The 21,344-nt window shown below is 43.2% G+C and overlaps 1 protein-coding gene across 2 annotated transcripts in view; it reads right to left on the bottom strand.

Moving 5' to 3' along the window:
• The window catches only part of CCDC9B (coiled-coil domain containing 9B), a 91,535-nt gene that overhangs the window by 28,454 nt on the left and 41,737 nt on the right, over positions 1-21,344 (bottom strand). For both annotated transcript variants that reach the window (XM_066588770.1, XM_066588771.1), the window contains exons 7-9: positions 11,408-11,482; positions 8,222-8,397; positions 6,419-6,477 (exon numbers count right to left, since the gene is read on the bottom strand). In XM_066588770.1, coding sequence (XP_066444867.1) covers positions 6,419-6,477; positions 8,222-8,397; positions 11,408-11,482 — 310 coding nt within the window. The remainder of the gene's footprint in view (positions 1-6,418; positions 6,478-8,221; positions 8,398-11,407; positions 11,483-21,344) is intronic.

Raw genomic sequence — 21,344 nt, 5'->3', positions numbered from 1 at the left:
GGCGGAGAGAAGAGCGGCCACTCGACCGATGGGACGGAATCTGGGTCTGAGTGGCGCGCTGGTAAACTGGATGGGTGTGCGGGGGCTTCTATGGCCCAGGATTCTGCAATTCGTTCTCAAAATCAGCAGGTGGACCCCCCGGAGAGTTATACTGGTCGTTCACGCCGGGGGGAACGACTTAGGAAAAACAAAAATGAACGAATTGCTAGTACTCATGAAACAGGACATGATGCGTTTCCGGGACTGTTTCCAGGATTGTGTGCTCGTATGGTCAGACATCGTGGCCAGGAGATGCGGGCGGGGTGCCAGAGACGGTGACGCGATTGAGAGAGTAAGAAGATTAATCAACCTTAGGATGTCCAGATTCGTTAAATCATTGGGCGGAGTGGCAGTTCGCCATTGGGAACTCGAGGACAAGGAAAGAGGAGCACTTAGGGAGGATGGAGTGCACCTTAACGATGTTGGTTTGGACACGTTTTTGTCAGGACTCCAGGACGGTGTGGAAATGGCATTGGCTAGGGTTGGCGTGGTGGGGCGGGATGCGCCATAGGAATACGGCGCATACCGCGTGCCGGGAGCTTCCCATGCGGGCTACGGCTTAGAGGAGGGTTTGCAAGCCCGAGGTAACAAGGGGCTTACGAACGTCCTGTGGCCGTTCCGGTAATAAAAGTTCGACAGTTTAGGCATGGGAAAGCGTGAGGAATTTAGACTTAGGTAGTTAGGTTAAAAGTAAAGGTTATAATATATGTTTAAAAATGTTAATAAAGCTGTGGCCAACCCACGTTTTCAGCAAGAAGTTGTAAGTATTGGTTATTATAAGATATGTTTTATTATATGGTAAGCGAGCGTATGCTTAGGACTAGTATGCCCCCAGTCTTGCAAGCCGCAAAGTGATTAACGAGGCGGCGTAGGACTGGGGGCAGGGGGGTGAGGGGTTTAGTCAATTAGCGAGCAAAGGTAGTGGGGTGGGAGGAGTTAGAACAGGAAGTAGTAAGGAGAAGAGCGGGAAAAGCCACAAACGACCGAGGAGTGGAAGAAGAAGGACGTAGGAGGAGAGCAGACGCCCACCCACCCGCCCAGGTAAGGGGTAGGGTGCAAGGATGCAAGGCGTTCTAGAGAGGCGGAAGTTGTCACAGCTGGGGAATGGTAGGCCGGGAGCTTCCCATGCGGGCTACGGCTTAGAGGAGGGTTTGCAAGCCCGAGGTAACAAGGGGCTTACGAACGTCCTGTGGCCGTTCCGGTAATAAAAGTTCGACAGTTTAGGCATGGGAAAGCGTGAGGAATTTAGACTTAGGTAGTTAGGTTAAAAGTAAAGGTTATAATATATGTTTAAAAATGTTAATAAAGCTGTGGCCAACCCACGTTTTCAGCAAGAAGTTGTAAGTATTGGTTATTATAAGATATGTTTTATTATATGGTAAGCGAGCGTATGCTTAGGACTAGTATGCCCCCAGTCCTACTGTTACTTGTCTTCTTTATTTACTTATTTCTGACGTTCACAGAGTACATTTTTGATTCAGTGTCCAAAGTAGTCCTCAGTCTAATTCCTTTATATCTCATACAAACTTTATTTTATGAGCAGCCATTTGGCAATGTTTTTAGATTGTGGAAGTTCAACAGAGAATCTAGAAGAAAGTACGTAGAGTTCTTTAGATATACTGATATATAAATATGTGATTCTAGAAGGACCCTATGTCAATCTCATATATGCAGGTGAACTCAACTGTTCCTTTACGGGAATCAAGGTTTGGGTAGTTTGGAGTTTGACCAAAACCAATTCTTAGGTCCTCTAAAGGCTGCCCTTAATCGCCGTATTGAAGTCATCTGCACAATCAGCTAGGCTCAGTCATAGGTTTATAGAGTCAGGAAGATACTGTAGCTTCAACCAAGAGCTATCTTAAGGGACATATTATAAGTACACTGACCAAACCCTCTGACTTCAGCAGGTCCAACTGGTTGCCTAATGTATATAGAGACCTCCTGACTCTTTCCCAATAGCAGGTATTGGGGAGATAAAGATCAGGCAGTTGTATTTCAATATGCACAGTCCTTTGCTTTAGGGAAAATAAACTTGGCAGCAGCTTTCTCGCCGCTCTACATTCAGAACACATGCATGCTACACTTGGCTGAACTGAGTATGCATGTGTATGGAGGTGTCAGGCGAGATAGTTGTTGTCCTGAACAAGCATTCAGCAGACAGCTATCTAATGTGCATGGGAAACTTTTGACTCAATTCAGACCTTGTCTATTTCTTCCTTCAGAGGTAATAACTTCTGGAATATTTCAGGATTAGAGATGAACGAGCACCAAAATGCTCGGGTACTCGTTACTCGGGACGAAATTATCGCGATGCTCGAGGGTTCTTTTCGAGTAACGAACCCCATTGAAATCAATGGGCGACCCGAGCAGTTTTGTATATCGCCGATGCTCGCTAAGGTTTTCATTTGTGAAAATCTGGGCAATTCAAGAAAGTGATGGGAGCGACACAGCAACGGATAGGGCAGGCGAGGGGCTACATGTTGGGCTGCATCTCAAGTTCCCAGGTCCCACTATTAAGCCACAATAGCGGCAAGAGTGCCCCCCCCCCTCCCAACAATTTTTACTTCTGAAAAACCCTCATTAGCATGGCATACCTTAGCTAAGCACCACACTACCTCCAACAAAGCACAATCACTGCCTGCATGACACTCCGCTGCCACTTCTCCTGGGTTACATGCTTATAGCCGGTTCCACTGAAAGCAATGGGTTGCCGGCGTGCGCGGGATGAATTGTCGGGAAGGGCTTAAATATAGAAGCCCTTCCCTGCAATTCATCCAGAAATGTGTAAAAATAAAAAATATATATATATACTTACCTTGTCCCGGCAGACGGAGTTCAGCGCGGCCGGCCTACAGTGGGTGTGAAGGGGGTGTGAGTCAGACCTGCCCCCTGATTGGCTCAGCCTGTAACAGCTGTGGCAGAGAAGAATGATTTGTCTTCTATATGTTCTCAATGGGGTCCGCGCTGCTGCCGCTGGCCCCATTGAGCGCATATAGAGAAGAGAACAGGAATCGCAGATCGCAGATAGGTGCGATCTGCGATTTCTGACTATGGCCTAAGAAGGACCGTTGGGGTTCTTGAAGCCTAAAATCACTCCTAATGTTCTCCCTATAGCAGCTCCGGCATCAGCAGCACTGTCCCTGATCTCTGGCGAGCCGCGGGCGGGCAGATTTTAATACTCGGGTGACACCTAATCTCGCCAGCCACTCACTGCAGGGGGGTGGTATAGGGCTGGAACATCACAGGAGGAAGTTGTAATGCCTTCCCTGTCTTTATATTGGCCAGAAAAGCGCGCAAATTTCTCAGGGAAGAAAATGAAAGTGACTCGAACATCGCGTGGTACTCATCTCGAGTAACGAGCATCTCGAACACCCTAATACTCGAACGAGTATCAAGCTCGGACGAGTACGCTCGCTCATCTCTATTCAGGATGTATACCTCTGACATAAAGCTGCAAAGTATGCCACTATATAGGCATTCAGTGGTATATGTTGCCAGTGACTCCCATTGTAAAAGGCCCAATACCACGCAGTATAAATTTTATCCACCATGTCCCTCTGTATATGAATGCTCACCTTCATTATTAGAAAGTGCAGTAGAATCAGTTCTCTAATACAGTAAAAAAAGGTATGCTACACATATTAGTTCTGTGTGTACATCTTCTAAATATATTCAGTTATCTTCTGTATATAATATTCTGATCATAATTACAATGGGACATTTTTACCATGAATGGTATTCTGACCTGTCACATTTCTAGATAGTCTCATATACAGAATGGGAGGAAGAGCATCACATGTGAAAAAGACTTGGGTATACTAAGAGATCACAGACTGAACATGAGTCAACAGTGTGATGCAGCAGCCAAAAAGACAAACACAATTCTGGAATGTATTAGGAGAAGTATTGAGCCTAGATCACTTGAGGTAATTATTCCCCTTTGCTCTTTCTTGGTCAGACCTCATCAGGAATATTGTGTCCAGTTCTGGGGTTGCATTTTAAAAAATACATTGACAAATTGGAGCAAGTTCAGAGAAGAGTTACCAAGATGGTGAGCGTTCTGCAATCCATGTCCTATGAGGAACATTTAAAGGATCTGGGAACATTTAGCTTGCAAAAAAGAAGGCTGAGAGGAGACCTAATAGCTGTCTACAAATATTTGAAGGGCTGTCACAAAGCAGAGGGATCAGCCCTATTCTCATATGAACAAGGAAAGACTAGAAACAATGGGATGAAACTGAAAGGGAGGAGAAACAGATTAGATAATAAACAATGAGGGTGATGGATGAGTGGAACAAGTTACCACGGGAGGTGGTGAGTTCTCCTTCAATGGAAGTGTTCAAACAGAGCCTGGACAGTCATCTGTCTGAGATGATTTACGGATCCTGCATTGAGCAGGGGGTTGGACCTGATGACCCTGGAGCAAAAAGGATGTGAAAAGAACTGGTATGGAGGCGCAACACTCTAAGCTACTAGAAGATGTAGATCAAAGTCCAATGTGTGATGGTGAAAGCACTTCTTTTTTATTATTTTTTCAGAAATTAAAAACCAGCAATGGAATACGCGTTTCGGGGAAGAACCCCTTCGTCAGTTCGGCTGGATAGGACTGTGTGATAACTACAAATAGATAATGGAGGAGTGATTAACAAAGAAAGGGGAGGAGAGGGGAGAGGAAAAAAAAAATTCATATACATAATGAAGTCTCACAAATGTGTCAATAAGAACAATAAATATATGATGAAAACATCGATCTGAACAGTGATAAGATATATATGAGACAAAAAACATAAAAGAATATGAGCATCCGTACATGTAAATTAACATGAGATTTATACAAAACAAATATCTGTTAAAATAGGATGAAGACAATCCTGAGTAAAATACCAATCTTAAAAGTACCAATATGAGAGCGGATGGACTCAAAATCGTGTGGTTGCTTTCAGCTGAATGGAATGACTACAGAATTAAAATGCATGTACAGCCTATTGGGAAATATGATATGATTGATACACCCGAGGGGGTGCATAAATAAATGTGTATATGTATGTAAAAATGAGAAAAGAAGAAATAAATAAATAAATAAATAAAAAAAAAAAAAAAAAAAGGGAATCTATTGGAAAGCTACTTCAGAATGGTGTGCATTGACAGCATTGGGTTCATGGTGTGGGATAAAGTTAGGAAGAGAAAAAAAAAAAGGGGGGGGGGAGACCTTTATGTAACCAACCAAAATAAGAATAAAACTAATTAGAAATTGAGATAAGGGGCTCACCAACAGGATGCCTAGGGGTGACACGATTCTAGGCATCCTGTTGGTGAGTCCCTTATCTCAATTTCTAATTAGTTTTATTCTTATTTTGGTTGGTTACATAAAGGTCTCCCCCCCCCCCTTTTTTTTTTTTTTCTCTTCCTAACTTTATCCCACACCATGAACCCAATGCTGTCAATGCACACCATTCTGAAGTAGCTTTCCAATAGATTCCCTTTTTTTTTTTTTTTTTAATTTATTTATTTATTTATTTTTTTCTTCTTTTCTCATTTTTACATACATATACACATTTATTTATGCACCCCTCGGATGTAGCAATCATATCATATTTCCCAATAGGCTGTACATGCATTTTAATTCTGTAGTCATTCCATTCAGCTGAAAGCAACCACACGATTTTTAGTCCATCCGCTCTCATATTGGTACTTTTAAGATTGGTATTTTACTCAGGATTGTCTTCATCCTATTTTAACAGATATTTGTTTTGTATAAATCTCATGTTAATTTACATGTACGGATGCTCATATTCTTTTATGTTTTTTGTCTCATATATATCTTATCACTGTTCAGATCGATGTTTTCATCATATATTTATTGTTCTTATTGACACATTTGTGAGACTTCATTATGTATATGAATTTTTTATTTTTTTTCCTCTCCCCTCTCCTCCCCTTTCTTTGTTAATCACTCCTCCATTATCTATTTGTACTTATCACACAGTCCTATCCAGCCGAACTGATGAAGGGGTTCTTCCCCGAAACGCGTATTCCATTGCTGGTTTTTAATTTCTGAAAAAATAATAAAAAAGAAGTGCTTTCACCATCACACATTGGACTTTGATCTACATCTTCTAGTAGCTTAGAGTGTTGCGCCTCCATACCAGTTCTTTTCACATCCTTTTTGCTACACTTACGCCCACACTGGTGGAGCGTCATCTGGTTGGCAGCACCTCCACCATTCAAAATACTCAATCATTGAAAACTCTGTGTACTCCATAAATATTCCACTACCCTCACTGGGTCTTGCTCCACCCTCCTTTTTCATTTCTTTTACTCACTGATGACCCTGGAGGTCCCTTCCAACTCTAACATTCTATGATTTTATGATGCTCACCTCTTCTGCCACAGAATGTACTTGGAACTGTGTCAAAATAGCGCATATCACCTTCAAACCTAACAAATTAATGGAGACAAGGATACAGGTCAGAGGTCATTAGAACATGTAGAGTACCAAAAAGATTACGCCAGAATGCATGTATGGATGAATAGATAGATAGATGGATGGATAGATGATGGAGAGATAGATAGATATTTGCAAGTAAATAGCAGCATTACCTAAATGCTTATGGACAACTGATTCATTTGCAGAAGAAAATGTTTAGGTACTGAGCAAAATTTGCTATCTCTAAAAAAGTTGTGATCACGCATACTGTATAATTATAAATACTTCTGTTCTATTAAATCAGTGGAACCTTTAAATGTGTTCATTCTAATCGCCTCCCCTAAGATACTGTACCTTTTTCTATAAACATGGATTCTCAATTCCCTGTCTGGCTGAGTGACTTGCTTATCGTATTCCTATATAATGGAGAAGGAATTCTTCATAACTGATTGCCAGGAGCTCACGCTACAGTCTGAAATCTTGACATATTTCAGACTGCAATGTACTGTACCCCGAGAATCATTTTAGTACAGCACTCGTGAGCTATAATTTGCAGGATGCATAGGGCATAAAGAATAAAACAACCAGCAATTGACTGATCTTCTATTTTCTGGCTTTATCAGGAATTATGCAGCTCCTGTTCATCCTATTGCTTCCCTACCCCAGACTTCAGGTAAATCAAAGGTACAGATGGAATGTATAGCTTATAAAATGCTGCCATCCTCATTTAAGGAAGAGTGTTGAGTGAGATACAGTTATTTTTGTGCAGCCTATGATTGAGGCTATAAGAGAAATACATAACATTAAAACTAGATTTTGTAATACAATATATGAAAAAAGTCCAGAGGTAATATTACTGCGTATGGATAGCACCACAGGTCATGCAATGCTTCCTGGGGAAAAAAAACTTTGTAAATAATTGATGGATTAATCCTCCAAAGTGCCATCTGTAGGAAGGTAAGTAAGTCAAAATCATGAGGGGCAAGAACCCTGAAACACTTTCTATACATGGATATTGTTATGTCTGCAAGTGTGGAACCACTGTGTCGGCCCTCCGGGCAGGTGGAAAATGCCCGGCAGGAGCGACAGCTGACCCAGAGGACATATGCTCACTTCTTAGCCCGTGGCTTGGTATGAGACAGAACCTAAGACTGAGCTAGCCCTGGGCTGGTAAGGAATAGGAAGTCCTTGCCTAACATAAGCGGAGCAATCGTCCTGACAAGGACGGCCCCAAGCAGGAACCTGGGCACTGAATAACCCTGTCAAAGCCCTATAACAGGAACAGGTCATACCAAGCAGGATCTGGAACCAAGGATGTAAACAGGTGCAGACTGGAGAAGGTTGTCACAGAGGAAACTGCAGGAGCAGCAGCCACAAGCCGTCATAGGAATAACAACAACCTGGAAAGCACTAGATACCAGAACTGGGGAAGCTATATAGTGGAATGATTGGCAAACAGTCTCCAGCTGGGTGGAAGAGTCAGGAAAAGTTAACTCTGGAGATGCTGGAGCAAAATAAATGCAAACTCAGATAACAGACAGGGCAGAGCAGCAGAACTGTTTGCTATACCTAATAGATATTCTGGTTTGGCTTACATCCCTAGTCATATTACAGGCCTGTTAAAGGTCAGATATTTACTCATAAAAGTATCTACCTTCCAATATGTGGTATTCTGAAGGATCACTCACTTGCACAATATTTGAAAAGGATAAAAAATATATATATAAGATAGTATTAAAAAATGCTTGAATTTACATCTCATCGGTTTTCCCTTTATCCCAGATACGCCGCCACTCTCCTTTGGAATTCTTTTGCCGGGCTAACCGTTCAGTGTCAACCTGTTCACGCTCTTTCTTCCATTGTAAGTACTCACTAGGCTCCACTGCTGTCAGCGGGTTGTCAGAGCAGCTCAGCTCACATTTTTCACTAGGCTTCAAAAAAAGCAAAGCATTAAAAATTTAAGAATACAAAATGTCGAGGTTGTTACAATTTCACAAATGATGAGAGTGAAGAAATTGCTGCCGTCTGGATTGGCAAGGGTCCTTAGACAAAGCAATGCTTTACCTGATATTGTTTAGCGCCACAACTTATGTATAAATCCTTTTGATATGACCCAGTGGTGTCTTAGTGACAACTAAGTAGCTGTCTATATTCTGAAATCCATTATATCAATACTGCACGGATGTTATGTGTTTATTCTTATGCAATGACTATAGTTTGACGTCGCCATCCATAGACATTATACCCATATCTTTCCTACCAAAGATGGTGGCTCTATATTTGGTAGGAAAGAATTGTAGATATTTTAAAATAAAGGGCCACTCTGGTGAAATCTGTTTTTCATTCACTATGTAAGTAGTCCCCAGTAAATATAAGTTGGCTAGTATTACCTTTATTTAGTTATTCCTTTTTATTTGAAACTCCTGGCCTCTTTCTCCTCAGGTGGTCATGTTTTCTCAATTCTGACCAGCTCGCATCTACTTTGCTTTGTTTGGCTCAAAAACTAAGTTTTTCAGTCAGCATAATGTCGTATGACAGTTCCTGATGATGACTAAAGACTCCTGTCACATAGTTATAATGAAGGAGATGATGGTTTAGCATCTTGACTGTTTACTTATGGTCTGTAGCTTATTTAGGTGAATATACAGAGTAGTGATAATCGCACTGTCCTCCCAGCAGGCAGAGTCATTACTGGCTCAAGGTGGTTGTGTCGTGTGCTGATGCATCATGGGATTGCTAGCACAGCATAGAATGTGGTGGCCTGGACAGTGCCCCTATATGTCATGACCTGATGAACCTATAATGCTTCACAGATGGTGATAGTTGAAGCAGTCAGAGTGGTGTAAAAAGAGGAAACACTGAAGCAGCTTCCAACGGGTCCTATTGTGCTTGAGAAAGGAGCCGTGAGAGCTCCGAAACGCGTTGTATTACTTTGTCCGGTTCAATAAAACTCCACTTTTTCAAGTCATCACTGACAAGTCTTTTCACCTCATTTCATGAGTTATTGCACTTGACCATAGTTACGTATGGTCTTTTGAGGTACCCTGAGCACAGGAATTTTTCTTTCTTTCCATTTCCACTATAGCATAGCATAGAGGAAGAGAAAGCATGGAGAAATCTCATAAGTATCACACAGGAGGTTGAATTGCATGGAAGTGACTGCAATATATATGGGAGACCTCCAGAGTGTGACAGACGATGTGGGGTGCAGGGATGGAAAAATATGTTTTCACTGAGAGTGGCCCTTTAATACACACAAATGCTACTATTATAACCAGTGGTTGGTAAATAAGAAGCTGATGATACAGTTGCCACATATTCACCTGTGAAGTGTGACATTACAACAATCAGAGTTGACGTGTAATTGCCTTGCCCATTCACTATAAATTACTGGTTGTGTGACACTTGGACATATTGTTTGCCTGGTGACCCTTTACTGAGGAATCATTTCCCACAACATGACTACTGCGTCTGACACCTTCACCCCTGTGCTGCCCTCCTAGTCACTGCCCTTTGGCACTACCAGATTTATTAAAAGTAACTAATATGTACCACTATGTCCAGAAGAGTGAGTATCTTCAGTGTTTGTCTAACACTCTCTAAAAGCCCCCAACATGCACTTTTACACTGAACATACCCAGGGAAGTGAAGACATTATAGTCCACATTATAATCCACGGATGGATTGGATTTGTGAAATTCGCTCAGAAGATCCACATTTCAAGCTGCCCATAGGGAAGAATGAGCATCCACACCTCAATTAACACATGTAGATCTGTTTTGCGGATTCCGCATGTGGAAAACAAATTGCAGCATGCTCCATTTTAGCGTGGATTTCTTGCAGAAAGCTTCCATTGAAGTCGAGCTGCGGATTCCATGGGAAAAGCAGGAGATTTGAAACAAAAAATCTGTACTGCGCATGTCTGACAGCAAGCCATGTGGACCATCTGCAGTACAGAAAATGTGAGGTATGGGCGGACGGTGCTGCCAGGAGGGTCAGATTCCACTGCGGCCTTAGGGCCTTAGGATCACACATAGTGAAAATGTTGCATCATTTTGGCTGCAGAATGTATGCTGAAATTCTGCAACATTGTACAGTATAGTGTAAAGTGAATGAAGTTTTAACAAATCCCCTTCACTCACAGCAGAAAGAATGCACAGTGAAAAATAGCCATGCTGAAATTTTTTAAATCTCCGGAATGCTCTGCTTCAGAAAAGCGCCTGATTTTCACCTCAGATTTCATTCATTTCAAAGCAGTGAGTGAAAGGAGCAGTGAAAATCGATACTAAAATTCATATTGAAGTCATGTGCGGATTTTGTGATCTCACGTTTATGCTCCCCAGCAACATGTTAAGAGTAACAATGCATTGGTGATGAGGGGACTGTTGCACCGTACTGGGGTCACCAATATGAGGTCTTTATTCTCTATAAAGGGTGCCTTCACTAGGAACGGAATATTCTGCAAGGCGGATTTTACTGTGGACTATGTCAACAGGATTCTGCCATTTTCTATTCTGCATCAAATTCTGCATGTTACACATGCAGATTTTGGTGCTGATTTTCAGCAGCGTCCTGCAGAATATTTGTCCCTTATTATCTTAGCATTAGATGGACGTGTTTTTTTAGAGATCCATTACTATCTGATGTATATGTACTATAAGGGTCCTTTCACACAGGTGGAATTTTCCTGCATTTTGTACCTTAATCTGCATTTTAATCCACTGCTGCAAATTGCACACCCAAATCTGCAGATTTTAATGTAGAATTGCCGGCAGAAGTTGCATCAAAATCCGCACAAATTTTTGTAGCGGAATTTACTGCAGAACATGCAGTGTCGAATGCGGAAAAATTGTGCCCGTGTGAGGGGGCCCTAAAATGACTTGCTATACGTATTGAACTGTTCGGAGCTTGCTGTGACACATGTGAGGTGGTATTACTCACCTCTTTGTTTTGTTGTGTTTTGCACTTTTTCTTGGTTTTCTCTCTCTTCCTCTCTACTTTCGGCATGGCAACCTCCTAGAAGAAGAATGATTTTCAGAAGCAGCAGGCCTCAGATAGAAAAGAACGTCATGTAGCAGTTTGTCTTTGTACTGCAATGTGAAAAGGCCTGATTACACTCAGTAATGTTCTCTGTTCAATTATATGGTATGTGATTGACAAGTTGCTAATGATTCCGCGTTCTTTACATGTATCCCCAGATTACAAATACCACTTTTACATTTGATTTCCCTTAAATAGGTTTATCAGGATATAACATTGTATTATAAGTGGGGGTCCACACAAACAGGGGGGATAAAAGCACATGCTACCACACCACAGCCCGTTCCTTTCCCCCTTTGTGTCATTAATTATTATTTATTTAATATTTATTATCCTTCATCCTGCACTGTCTGATAACACGCAATAAACCTTTATTATTTTAGAAAGGGACTTTGTAGGTGTGAACTACAACTTACGGTCAGTTTAAGGGCTCCTTCACACAGGAGTATTTGTGCACGCAATATGCAGAGAATAGAACGCATTGAGTTCAATGGGTTCGTTCAAATAAACATGTTTTTTAGTGCTTTTCAGTCGCACAGACAAAAATGGAGCATGCTTAACTTTTGTGCACAATTGTACGCCGAGAGTCTCCATAGAAGTCTATGAGAGGTGCAAATGCACGCTCTATACTCAAAGGCATATGTGAAACACTACGCAATTCCGCAGGAAAAACTACGCTGAAACTCATTAGAATTAGGGAGGACGTGCCTATGCGCAATTGCGCACGCATCTGTGCAATGCATTTGCGCCACAAACAAGGCTTTTTTGGTCGTCACATGCTAGAGTAGTCTTTGTGTTCATCTGCGGGCGGAAAACAAGCATGCCACAATTTAATTGGCTATTTAGTCTAATAAGGTCCAGTGCATATTGCACTTCTTTTTGCATATTGCACGCACATATGCACCCGTTGGACCTCTCTGGGGACCCTTGGTGCACAAATGCGCATAACAGTAGAGCATGCTGCGGGTATTTTTTGCATGTGTATGAACCCATTGAAATCAATAGCTTCTATTGTCTGGTTATTGCGTGCATAACTTTTGCAGGTGCAAAACCCCACGCAAATACACCTGTGTAAAGACTGCCCTAAATAGCCATTTAAATCAGGATTTGTCTGCCATGTGCAAAAAATCATACCCTGCAGGCGTAAAACCTATGGTGCAGTGCACAAACATGCACTGCAGGGTCAGCCAGTTGTCAGCCTGGGTGTGAAGAGCTGTCAACAGCTCTTCGGACGTTTGGCTATGCTCCCTTAGACATATGAGTTGTAGGACAGCAATTTAGTGTTTACCACATGTACCGTTGCATAGAGGTTGGATCTGGTTACATTCAGATATCTGTGCCGATGTAGAGGGTGTTGAAAGGTGGTATGAAGAGGTGAAGGAAGAAGAGGAGGGGTGTGAGGATGAATGTGTCACAACTTTTGGGGGTACTATGAAACGTGAACCATCACTTTCGGCTTCATGCCCCATCTGCAGAACATTGACCCAATGTGCTGTTAAGGATATGTAACACCCCTGGCCATGCTTGCTGCACCACATGTCCATGGTCAGGTCCACCCCGCCACTGACAGTATTCTTCAATACCAGGGACACGTTATCACTCACATGGTGGTGCAGGGCAGGGATGGCTTTTTGGCCAAAGAAATGATTACTGGGCATCTGGTACTGTGGGTTAGCACAAAGCATCATATTGTGGAAGGCCTCTGTCTCCACCAACCTGAAGAGCAGCATTTCCATTACGAGCAGCTGTGCAATGGAAATGTATTCAGGCTCTATGCTTGTGGATGGTTGTGGTGGTATTTCCCTTTACGTACTCATAGCTGGGGGATGGAGGTCTGGTTGCTGATTTGGGACACGCTATAATATGAGGTAGATATCAATGTCACTGAAGTTGGTGGTGATGGTGGTGGCTCAACGTCTGCTCTCCATTTTCCACTCCTGACTCAGCAGCCTGCAGCCCGATAATCAACTGCGGAGAAGAGGCTTAAAGTAGGAGTTCAACTGGACCTACACAAAACTCCCTCTTTATGCTCAGAGCCTACTGCATAATCAGGGAGGAAAATGGAGGAAGGGGCAGCTACAGCAGTGGAAGAGGGAGTAGCATGAGGATGACTCTTTGCCTCATGGTCTTGGTGGGCTTTCCAAGGCAGCAGATGGTGGGAGTTCATATGACTGTTCATATATGCTGTTTTAAGGTAATTTACGTTCCTGCTGTGGTTTAAACACTTCAGATCTTACAGATGACTGTTCTTCTGTCATCACCTGCAGTTTCAAAGAATAGCGCACAAGTTTCATGTGCAGACCTAGTTGTGGGCCTGATGTTGGTGCTGCTGCAGCTAGTAGAAGCTAATGGGAACAGTACACCGAATATGTTTGTCTGTGACACCCAATCCTTATCTTAGCATGGTGCTGCCGCCTAGCGTCTGCCTCTTTCTCCTCCCCCAGCGGGCTGCTTTCATAACTCTTCTTGTCTATCCCTGTTGGATCAAGCACTTCATCATCTTCCACCTGTTCTTGCTCTTCATCGACTTTCTTTTCCTGAGCGGACTCTGCCACAGAGAGCACTGCGAGCTGGCACCTCTGTTTCCAAATTCCACTCTAAGACCTGTTTTGCGTGCTGCGGATGTAACGCATGGGCAGAACCACTTCTAAGAAATGGCAGTGAGCTTGCCTCATCTCCTGCAGAACATGCAGCTGTTGCTTTAGTGAGAGCCACTTAAAGTGCCCATCCTCTTCCACCTCCACCACCAACACGTCTCCTACCACTTGCTTTCTTCATGTTTCCTTTTTTTAAGATTTTCTTTTTGTTTACTTTTTAGTGTAGTTTTATGTAACTTATTAGCTACTTTTGTAGTTTGCAGAAAGTCACTTGTAGCTGCATATGGCCTGTAATTAATTCATAGTGGCCTGACTGGCGAGTTTGAACGACATCTGAGGCCATTTACCCACACTCTATGTATTCACTGTTTCCCTGTTTGGTTTTCTTTTTGTTTTATATTAACAATTCCTTTGTCAGCACAATATGTGAGAACAGAAGGCCACAGAGTATAGCTTGTATTTTTGTGCACTATCCCTGTTTGGTTCAGCGTAATTGAATTCCCCAAACCCCACTGATAGTTGCAAAAGACCTGCAAATAATGCTTAGTGGCTGGACTGGAGACTTTGAATGATGTCTGAGGCCACAAACAGAACTGCAATATTCCCACGCCAAAGCTTATTCTCCCTGTCTCCTTTGCTGCTATATACGTTGACAGCAACAGAAATATACACTCTTTCTATGTACAGACCATGCTTTGTATAGGCATACAAACATGACGTACGGTAGCTTCTTTCTCTGGTCCTTCCAATATCACCCCAATATACAAGCTTTCATGCTCAGCAGCAATGTATCCTCTGTAAAATATCTTTCCCTAACAGACCAGCTGTCATATAGGCATATAAACATGATGCAGCTTCTCTGTCCAGTGCTCAACTGCAAAATAACCGCTGGTTACACTGTGCCTATGTTATATATGGCTAGGTCATATCATGCAGGCGTCCATTGAAACTGCTGCCCATATGCAAAGTAAAGGACACATTTGGTGACATCAAGGTGCCCTAGCTGCTAATTGGCTGCACACTGACCTCTGCAGCAGTCATTATGGGGAATTTGATTTTCCTGCGATTTTTGCCAAAAATCGGTTTGGACAAACCCTATTTGATTGCCCAACTGATCAAGATGAGCAAGAATCAATGCAGAAATACAGTGGCTAGTAAATGTCTATGGGCACATTGCTGAATTCATCTGTTTCATAGAATCATAGAATGGTAGACTTGGAAGGGACCTCCAGGGTCATCTGGTCCAACCCCCTGCTCAGTGCAGGATTCACTAAATCATCCCAGACAGATATTTGTGCAGCCTTTGTTTGAACACTTTTATTGAAGGAGAACTCACCACCTCTCGTGGCAACCTGTTCCACTCATTGATCCCCCTCCCTGTCTAATATCTAATTTGTGTCTCCTCCCTTTCAATTTCATCCCATTGCTTCTAGTCTTTTCTTGTGCAAATGAGAATAGGGCTGATCCCTCTGCACTGTAACAGCCCATCAGATATTTGTAGATAGCTATTAAGTCTCCTCTCAGCCTTCTTTTTTGCTAAGGTAAACATTCCCAGATTCATTAACTGTTCTTCATAGGACATGATTTGCAGACCGCTCACCATCTTGGTAACTCTTCTCTGAACTTTATCCAGTTTGTCAATGTCTTTCTTAAAGTGGGGTGCCCAGAACTGGACACAGTATTCCAGATGAGGTCTGACTAAGGAAGAGTAGAGGGGGATAATTGCCTCTCGTGATCTAGACCCTATGCTTCTCTTAGTATACCCAACTCTTTTTCACATGTGCTGCTGCTTAGCTCAATTCCTCCCATTCTGTATGTGCTTTTTTCATTTTTCTTGCCCAGATGTAGGACTTTGCATTTCTCCTTGTTAAATACCATTCTGTTAGTCGCCGTCCACTGTTCAAGCTTTTCTAGATCTTTTTGAATACTCTCTCTCTCTCTCTTCCCTAGTGTTAGCTATTCCTCCTAGCTTTGTGTCATTGGCAAATTTGATCAGTTTTCCCTCAATTCCCTCCTCCAGATTATTTATAAAACAGATCATTTATTGAACAACACTGGGCCTAGGACAGAGCCTTGTGGTACCCCATTTGATACATTATTCCACTTGGATGTGCAGCCATTTATGACCACTCTCTGACCACTCTTTGAGTATGATCACTCAGCCAATTGTGAATCCACCTAACAGTTGCCTTGTCAATCCCATATTTGGTCATTTTTTCAATAAGTATGGTATGAGATACTTTGTCACATGCTTTACTAAAATCAAGATATACTATATCTACTGCATTTCTCTGATCAACCCAGTTGGTAATTCTGTCATAGAAGGAAATTAGATTTGTCTGGCATGACTTGTTTGTTACAAACCCATGCTGGCTCTGGTTAATTACTCCATTTTTATCCAAGTACTTGCATACATGCTGTTTAATAATTTGCTCAAAGAGCTTTCCTGGTATAGAAGTCAGGCTCACAGGCCTATAGTTTCCGGGATCCACCTTCTTCCCTTTTTTGAAGACAGAGACAACATTTACCCTTTTCCAATCTTCTGAGACTTCTGTTCCCCAGGAATTTTCAAAGATTATGGCAAGTAATTCAGCAGTTACCTCCGCTGCTTCTTTTAGTATCCTAGGATGTAATTCATCTGGACCTTGAGACTTGCATTCATTTAAGTTAGCTAACTGTTCTCTCGCCATCTCTTTGCTTATAGATAGTCTGCATTCTTTTATCCCCCCGAATAGCACAGGGAAGATCAGTTGATGTTCCATCTACTTTCTGAGAGAAAACCGATACAAAATAGGAATTTAAAAGTTAAAATGCTTACCACAGATGTGGTGTCAATATAGCTTGAAACGTATTCAAAATCTGACAAACGATACCAAAACTGTCTGGTACAATGATCCCAATGCACAGGCAGAGACTGATAAAACTGAATCATGTAACATTTGGAGATACTGTGATTTTGGAAAATAAAGTGCAAAATTCCTCTTCACAACTTACTATCTGCCAGCATTGTGTCTACTGGAATTCCTTCATAGGAATGTAAATTCCAGCATTCACGGTTTATTGTGCTTTTGCGTGGTTTGTATTTTGAATGCCCAGATCCACCAGCAAGCATTATTTATGCCAGGCTTGCAGTTTAATGTGCTGCTAACTTCTGTAAAGCCTCTTGTTCAATGTTACTGTATAAAGCTGCTGCCAACTGACATAGCGTTCTTTTTGTCCAATGTTTCAAGCCATAAAAGGAAACAGTACAGCTCTGACTTTACACTGCCATCTGACATTCATACGGAGGAAATAAACCGAGCAAATAAATAGTATTATGAGTCAAGGCTGAGTCTGTCCAATACCTCCCTCCTTTATAAGACCAGACACTAGCAATGTTGGACTGGGGCTCTTTAGGCACGCCCGAGCAAATAACTCAATCCGTATAAAATAGGTTAACTTTTAATTTCTTTCATAGACATTAGTACTAAGTGATTTGTCTATAAAGTCAGCTCCAAGTTGAATAGCTTTCCACTGGAACATTGGGGCCATTCATTATTGTGTGAGAACCTCAGCCCACCGGAGGATCCACTGGTATTTGGGTCATCCATTGCAATTTTGGGCACTAGGACTGCACAGATAATGAACTCATATGAAATCTTTATACTTGTGATTTTGATTTTAGACACTTTCATCTGGGTTCCATGCTACAGATGCATCAAGTTTTAACTAAGGTGACCAGTCGTCCCGATTTAGAAGGACAACCCCGCTTTGGGACCCTGTGTCCCGCTTTCCCCAGGGCCCCAAGCAGGACAGCTATTTGTCCCACTTTCAGAAGTCTGCCCCACATTTGTCCCACTTTCAGGACACAGGGTCACCGTGAAGGTGATTACCAGCCGGGGTGCCGCAGCTTCCCAGCTGGTAATCACTCACCGGCGCTGCTATGGGATGGGCACACTGACGGCAGTGTGTGCAACCGGGATCTTTCTCCTCAGACCTCGCCTTGTTTGTTCCGCAGGAGGAGAGGAGACGGGTTGAGGCGTTTAGGCACACACACTGCTGTCAGTGATGTGATAGACATGAGATGGATAGAGAGATACGAGAGGGAGAGAGATAGATATGAAAGAGAGATACGAGAGAGATAGATAGATCGATCCGAGATAGACAGACATGAGACAGACAGACAGATAGATAGATAGAAAGATAGATATGAGAAAGAGATACGAGAGAGATAGATAGATCCGAGATAGATAGACAGATATGAGATAGACAGACATGAGACAGATAGATATGAGATAGATGTTTTTTCCTTACTACACAACACAAAACCCATGATCATCAAAGTCATCGAAGACCCATTTACAAAAAGGGATTGTTAATACTATAAAGGGCACTTCAGAAGGATTGTCCCCCTACTTACTTTGCCCTATGAATTCCAATAACCCAAAGAATGCACAGTTTTAGTTTTTAGCATAATAATTTAACTCCTAATTAGAGATGAGCGAACGTACTCGTCCGAGCTTGATACTCGGGCGAATATTAGCGTGTTCGGGATGCTCGGTACTCGTAACGAGTACCACGCGATGTTCTGGTTACTTTCAGTTTCCTCTCTGAGACGTTAGCGCGCTTTTCTGGCCAATTGAAAGACAGGGAAGGCATTACAACTTCCCCCTGTGACATTCAAGCCCTATACCACCCCCCTGCTGTGAGTGGCTGGGGAGATCTGATGTCACCCAAGTATAAAAATCGGCCCCTCCCGCGGCTCGGCTCAGATGCCTTGTGAGTTAGCTGAGGGAAAGTGCTATCGTGCTGGAGCTGCTGTAGGGAGAGCGTTAGGAGTTAGTGTAGGCTTCAAGAACCCCAACGGTCCTTCTCAGGGCCACATCTAATAGTGTGCAGTACTGTGTTAGCACTGTATTTTTTTTCTTCAAAATTGGATCTGCAGAGCACTGCGCCCTGCAATACAGGGACAGAAGTGGTGGTTAGGCAGGGAGAGTGTTAGCAGTGAGTGTAGGCTTCAAGAACCCCAACGGTCCTTTCTAGGGCCACATCTATCCGTGTGCAGTACTGCCCAGGCTGCTGTTAGCAGTGTTGCATTTTTTTTTTCTTCTCAAAACCGGCTGTGCAGACCATTGCACCCGGCATTAATACTACAGGAATAGAATTGTGTAGGCAGGGCCAGAAGACATACATTATTCATTGAATAGACGCAGTGTGGCTTTTCCTTTGAAAAACAAGGGAAAAAATTCTATTTCGCCTGCCTCTGACAGTCCTCAGGGCTCTGGGTACGTGTGTGCTGCGTGCAGAACGTTAAAAAAAATCAGACGCAGCCAGCTACGTTTTACTGCAGGCTTGCGCCAATTTTTTTCCTGCATGGGAAATCCCTGATCTGCTGTAGCGAATAACTTTGCATCACTGCAGTTCTCTGACACATTTGCAGGGCCACAACACAGTTATTAAACTTAGTAGTATTCATTGAATACACGCAGTGTGGCTTGTCCTTTGAAAAACAAGGGAAAAAATTCTATTTTGGCTGCAGGCTTGCGCCAATTTTTTTCCTGCATGGGAAATCCCTGATCTGCTGTAGCAAATAACTTTGCATCACTGCAGTTCTGTGACACATTTGCAGGGCCACAACACAGTTATTAAACTTAGTAGTATTCATTGAATACACGCAGTGTGGCTTGTCCTTTGAAAAACAAGGGAAAAAATTCTATTTTGGCTGCAGGCTTGCGCCAATTTTTTTCCTGCATGGGAAATCCCTGATCTGCTGTAGCGAATAACTTTGCATCACTGCAGTTCTCTGACACATTTGCAGGGCCGCAACACAGTTATTAAACTTAGTAGTATTCATTGAATACACGCAGTGTGGCTTGTCCTTTGAAAAACAAGGGAAAAAATTCTATTTTGGCTGCAGGCTTGCGCCAATTTCTTTCCTGCATGGGAAATCCCTGATCTGCTGTAGCAAATAACTTTGCATCACTGCAGTTCTGTGACACATTTGCAGGGCCACAACACAGTTATTAAACTTAGTAGTATTCATTGAATACACGCAGTGTGGCTTGTCCTTTGAAAAACAAGGGAAAAAATTCTATTTTGGCTGCAGGCTTGCGACAATTTTTTTCCTGCATGGGAAATCCCTGATCTGCTGTAGCGAATAACTTTGCATCACTGCAGTTCTCTGACACATTTGCAGGGCCGCAACACAGTTATTAAACTTAGTAGTATTCATTGAATACACGCAGTGTGGCTTGTCCTTTGAAAAACAAGGGAAAAAATTCTATTTTGGCTGCAGGCTTGCGCCAATTTCTTTCCTGGCTTGGAAATCACTGGTAATACAGCATGCTGAGGGGTAGGGGTAGGCCTAGAGGACGTGGACGCGGCCGAGGACGCGTAGGCCCAAGTGAGGGTGTGGGCACAGGTCGAGCTCCTGATCCAAGTGTGTCGCAGCCGACTGCTGCGCGATTAGGAGAGAGGCACGTTTCTGGCGTCCCCACATTCATCGCCCAATTAATGGGTCCACGCGGGAGACCTTTATTAGAAAATGAGCAGTGTGAGCAGGTCCTGTCGTGGATGGCAGAAAGTGCTTCGAGCAAGCTATCATCCACCCAGAGTTCTGCGCCGTCCAGTGCTGCAAATCCAAATCCTCTGTCTGCTGCTCCTCCTTCCTCCCAGCCTCCTCACTCCACTACAATGACACATGCTCAGGAGCGGGAAGACTCCCAGGAACTGTTCTCGGGCCCCTACTCAGATTGGGCAGCAGTGGTTCCTCTCCCACCAGAGGAGTTTATCGTCACTGATGCACAACCATTGGAAAGTTCCCGGGGTCCGGGGGATGAGGCTGGGGACTTCCGGCAACTGTCTCAAGACCTTTCAGTGGGTGAGGAGGACGATGACGATGAGACACAGTTGTCTTGCAGTGAGGTAGTAGTAAGGGCAGTAAGTCCGAGGGAGGAGCGCACAGAGGATTCCGAGGAAGAGCAGCAGGACGATGAGGTGACTGACCCCACCTGGTGTGCAACGCCTACTCAGGACAGGTCTTCAGAGGGGCAGGCAAGGGCAGCAGCAGGGCAGGTTGCAAGAGGCAGTGCGGTGGCCAGGGGTGGAGGCAGGGCCAGACCGAATAATCCACCAACTGTTTCCCAAGGCGCACCCTCGCGCCATGCCACCCAGCAGAGGCCGAGGTGCTCTAAGGTCTGGCAGTTTTTCACAGAGACGCCTGACGACCGACGAACAGTGGTGTGCAACCTTTGTCGCGCCAA

This window comes from Eleutherodactylus coqui, unplaced genomic scaffold (genome assembly GCF_035609145.1).
Source record: "Eleutherodactylus coqui strain aEleCoq1 unplaced genomic scaffold, aEleCoq1.hap1 HAP1_SCAFFOLD_85, whole genome shotgun sequence".
Taxonomy (NCBI): domain Eukaryota; kingdom Metazoa; phylum Chordata; class Amphibia; order Anura; family Eleutherodactylidae; genus Eleutherodactylus; species Eleutherodactylus coqui.
The sequence above is the reverse complement of the archived record's forward strand: the minus strand, read 5'-3'. Positions and strand labels throughout refer to the sequence as shown.